The sequence below is a fragment of the Pelecanus crispus genome, chromosome 2 (genome assembly GCF_030463565.1).
Source record: "Pelecanus crispus isolate bPelCri1 chromosome 2, bPelCri1.pri, whole genome shotgun sequence".
In the NCBI taxonomy this organism is placed as follows: Eukaryota; Metazoa; Chordata; class Aves; order Pelecaniformes; family Pelecanidae; genus Pelecanus; species Pelecanus crispus.
The window spans coordinates 26,842,214-26,846,926 of NC_134644.1; the positions used below are offsets into that span (position 1 = coordinate 26,842,214).

General features: G+C 49.1%; 1 protein-coding gene across 1 annotated transcript; it reads left to right on the forward strand.

Moving 5' to 3' along the window:
- The first annotated feature begins 326 nt into the window (after nt 1-326).
- GATAD1 (GATA zinc finger domain containing 1) lies at nt 327-4,493 on the forward strand. Its single transcript, XM_075705317.1, has 5 exons — nt 327-515; nt 672-797; nt 1,538-1,597; nt 3,105-3,288; nt 4,042-4,493. Exons 1-5 carry the CDS (start codon nt 327-329, stop codon nt 4,230-4,232), a joined length of 750 nt encoding a protein of 249 aa, XP_075561432.1. The 3' UTR covers nt 4,233-4,493.
- Nucleotides 4,494-4,713: the final 220 nt, after the last annotated feature.

Here is a 4,713-nt window from a genome sequence, read left to right on the forward strand (position 1 = left end):
CGGCAGGCCCGGGCCCAGGCCCCAACCCCACGGGCAGGCCCGGGCCCAGGCCCCAACCCCACGGGCAGGCCCGGGCCGGGCCGCAGCCGCCTGCCCGTGCCGGGGCCCCAGCGCGGCGGGCGCTAAGGCCAGGCCAGGCCAGGCCAGGCCGCCCCGCGGCGCCGCAGCCAGCAGAGGGCAGCGCCGGCCGCCCCGCTCCTCCCGCCGCGCCGCACCGCAGCGACATCCGCCGCCGGCGGGAAGGGGCCGGCGCCGGGGCCGGTGTCGGCGCCGCGCTCCCCCCCGTCTCGCTGCCAGGGGCCGCGGGCCCCGCCGCCGGCCGCAGGATGCCGCTGGGGCTGAAGCCCACCTGCAGCGTGTGCCGCAGCACGTCCTCCTCCATGTGGAAGAAGGGCGGCCAGGGCGAGATCCTGTGCAACAACTGCACGGCCCGCTCCGCGCCGCCCGGGCCCGCCGCCTTCGCCACCACCTCGGCCGCCGCCCAGCACAGCAACGGCGGCGGCGGCGGGAAGCAGGTGAGCCCGCCGGGGGGGAGCCCCCGCTCCGCGCCCGGCCCCGCCGCCTCGCCCAGGCCGGGTCTGTGCGGGGCGGGCAGGGCCGGGCCGGGCCGGCCGTACCCCTCCCGCCCGGGGCAGCGCCGTCTATTTACTCGGTAATTTCCGCCCCCCCAGAGTAAGCAGGAGATCCACCGGCGGTCAGCGCGGCTGAGGAACACCAAGTACAAGTCAGCGCCCGCCGCGGAGAAGAAGGTTTCCACGAAGGGCAAGGGGAGGAGGCACATCTTTAAGTTAAAAAACGTAAGGTGGTGCGTGGCTTTTTGCGGCTGGGATGGGAAGCGGCGGGCGGCAGGGCCCCGGCGGGCGGCAGGGCCCCGGCGGGCGGCAGGGCCCCGGCGGGCGGCAGGGCCCCGGCGGGCGGCAGGGCCCCGGCGGGCGGCAGGGCCCCGGCTGCCCTGCGGCGGGGCGGGGCTGGAGCCCTGGCCGGCCCCTGAGGGAACGCTTCCCCGCGGCGGGCCCGCAGGCCCCGCCCGGCCCGGCCCGGCCCCGCCGCGGCGCCGGACCCCAGCGCCGAGGTCTGCGGCTCCTGTGGCAAAGTCAGGCGGAAACCTGGGTAGGAGGAGGAGGCTGTCAGCAGTGCCAGGGTCGGTTTATTCCTCAGGAGCATGGGCACGCCTGCCTGCCTGATTCACCGGTCGGCACAGCATCCAGTCCTTCAAGCTCCTTTCTTGAGGGAAGGAGTTTTGTGCAAATAGAAACCCGTTTCTTGAAGGAAGGAGTGTTGTGCTAATAGCAACCAGTCCTGTGAATTTAGTACTTCTCCATTTAAAATCCTGAGAATCAAAATGTTAACCTTATTGTTTTCAGTTTTAAAGTATGAATGTTTGAAATGTTTGCACCCGATTTCTTGTGTTGACTAATTTTCCAAGAAGATAATGTATCAGTATGTTGTCTAACAGGAAAAAAAAAAACCAACCTGGAATTATATTACATGGTTGGTTTAACGCTTTTGACTTTCCATTTCTGTGTTCTTTTCTTAGCCCATCAAGGCTCCTGAGTCTGTATCCACTATAATTACAGCAGAGTCAATCTTTTATAAGGTATGGTTTATGCAAGTTTGTTTGCAGAAAAGATCTTGCTGTTTCAATTTCCAATCTCAGAAATCACCACAGATAGTGAAAGTGCTAGGGTTGTATTCACAGAAACTGTTCCTCCTTGCCTAGCAGTTGTGTAGGATTTTGCTCTGCCTTGTGTCATTACCATTAAGTCTTGCAAGATAGTTTACCACAGTAGCTTACATAGTTGTCATTGTCCCATTTTTTTCTTCCAAGAAAGAGATGCATCTGCTTTCCCTTCCTTTTCCTTGCAATTGAGGTTTTTAAACTTTTCACTTTCACCGTGCAGAGGCCAAGCAAAAGTGACTGTAGCTGTTTATTTAAATTTGTGTGTTTGTGCCTACTGTCGGCAGAGAATGTTGCCCGTGGAGGGGTTGGGTTGCGCTGCCCTAACATCTAAACTGGCTCCTGTTTCAGAGCTGGGTGCAAGCAGTCTCGAACACCCTGGGAACAAGATCTGTTGACTGTTGCAATGAAAGCAGAAGCTGGCCTGCTCACACCCATGCTTGAGAGCGTTTTTACAAGCATGCCAAGGCACTAGCGTTTTGAAGTTTCGCAATTTGCTTTTGTTTCCTGGCAGTACAGACAAACCATTCGAAATGTCTTTTCCCTTAAAGAAAAGGTCAGGATAGCCACTGGGAGACTGCATAGCCAGAGAAGTGGTAAACTGAGCTTCCGTGTGCTCCCTAGAGACCTGATGCTTTGTGTCTCACATCCCAGATGAATCTCTGTTTGCTGTTGACAAGTTTGGAAGAGAATTGATGTCGTCTTGTGTGTTTTTGGTTTTTTCAGAAATTCCTAAGAATTATGTCAAAAGTTTTGTTTAACCTGATCTCTTTATGCAAAATGATTCTATTTTGATACTTTGCTGTGTTGTTGCGAAGGGGATTGTTTGGGGTTTCTGAGGTCTCTTAAATCTGTTTTTAAAACAAAAGCCTCTTGGATGATGCTTGGCAAACTCCGATATTGGTGGTGCAGGCGCTGCATTGTGCTGCGCGACGCTGTTGTAACACGAAGTGAGTCGCCTTTGCTGTGCCGCCTCGCACTTTACAGAGCGCTATGGAAGGTGGCAGGAGGTGGATCTGTGTTTCGGGGCTCCTTTGGATTCAAACAAGTGAACTTCTTCATACACAGAAAGCTGCTTTCCCCGCACGCACAGGGAAATTACTACAGTTACTCTTTCTAGAAGGTGCTGTTGCACTCCTACTTCTGACCGAATGAGACCATCTCCACTCTGCAGACGGGAGGCATAGCCTCAGGCTCCCAGCCATTGGGTGATTGTGCACAAGTAGTGCTGATGACTGCTTAGGTGAGACAGCACTCTGTCTTACGCCGCCGTTCCTTTGCATGCGGCTGAATTAAGGCTGTCTTTCAAGATTGGGGTAATTTGAGATAATTTAAGATACCGATACTTAAGATACGAATCGGAATCAGAGTGTGAAGCTTCTAAAATCAGGTTGTTTGATTTAATTACTGGTTTTATGTCTTCTAGGGTGTATACTATCAAATTGGAGATGTTGTTTCAGTGGTTGATGAGCAGGATGGAAAAACATACTACGCTCAGATCCGTGGGTTTATTCAGGACCAATACTGTGAAAAGAGTGCTGCACTAACCTGGCTCATTCCTACGCAAGCCAGCCCCAAAGACTGTTTTGACCCAGCATCATATATCATAGGTAATCTCTAAGCCTTAGTTTTGCACAACTACTTATATGTGCCTAGACTAATGCAGAGTTGTATTTTTTAAATGAACTTTTTAGCTTGTCAAGGTAATTTGTGCAATTTCCACATTTTAGACCCTAATCCTGTAAGCATCTCGTTTACTTCAATAACCTTTTTTATTTATCTTATATATATATATAATATGATTAGCACTACTGCCGTGAGTGTGATTATCTGAGTATTTGTGCTCACGGGCACAATTACAGTCTTGCAACTTTAAAGATCAAATTATTACTCCATAGATAGAATTAAAGTTATAGTATAAACCTGATATACCAGTCCAAGCTGTTTCTTTTGAAGTGACCTGAACTAGCTGATCTTCATCTTGGGTACTTCAAATACGTAGTGTGCAAACACTGGCAGAGAGAGTTCTGCTACCGATTATAAAATTATTAATAATTCAGAAAAGTTCTTTTGACAGGCAAGCCAGAAATAATATCTATTTAAAATATATTAACTAAAGTACTTCACTCAAATAACTGAATGCTTCAAATGGCGGGGGGGGGGGGGGCGGGAGCGGGAGGTCAGCCCAGCAAAAACAAAGGTAGAAGTTTCTTGCCTAGTATTTGAGGCTGCTTTGCCAGGGAAGTCATTGATTGAAAAGGCATTCTCTAAGGGATGTTGGCTGTTGCATATTTTTAAGTCCTGCATACTCCAATTTTATGCCTTTAAATTTAGTCTGTGAAGATTATTTATTTTTTTCCTAGGACCAGAAGAAGATCTCCCAAGGAAAATGGAATATTTAGAATTTGTTTGTCATGCACCTTCGGAATATTTCAAATCTCGATCATCTCCCTTCCCTACTGTTCCTACAAGACCAGAGAAGGGCTATATATGGACTCATGTGGGACCTACTCCTGCAATCTCCATTAAAGAAACTGTTACCAATAATTTATAATTTTTTAAAGGAATACTTTGGACGAGTTATTTTGGGTGTATTCTCAGGTCTGTGAACCCCATACAAGAAGTTTAAGAAATTATAAAATGTGCATTTTACTTTATGGATTATGGTATTTATTTATTTTAAATTTTATGAGATCTTGCAAGCGGACGTTTTCTTTCCATTTGATGCATCATTTCTGTGCTCTGTTCTTCAGACATTATTGCTCCTTTTGGGACAAACTCACAACTTCTATGTCATCTTTGACTTTGGTGAGCAAATAATTGACTTCTGAAAGTTGCCTTTAGTGTTCTTATTTTTTAACTTATTTTCCAGAAAAGGAGTTAAAAGATACACTCTGAATCATCCAGCACTTTATCTACTTGTTTGATTTAGTTAACTGTGACTGCAGTTTTTGTTTACTTAAATAATTTAAGACTAGCTTAAAATAAACACTAAACTTGGTCAGTGATGCAGTTAACAGTTTTCTGTTACACTG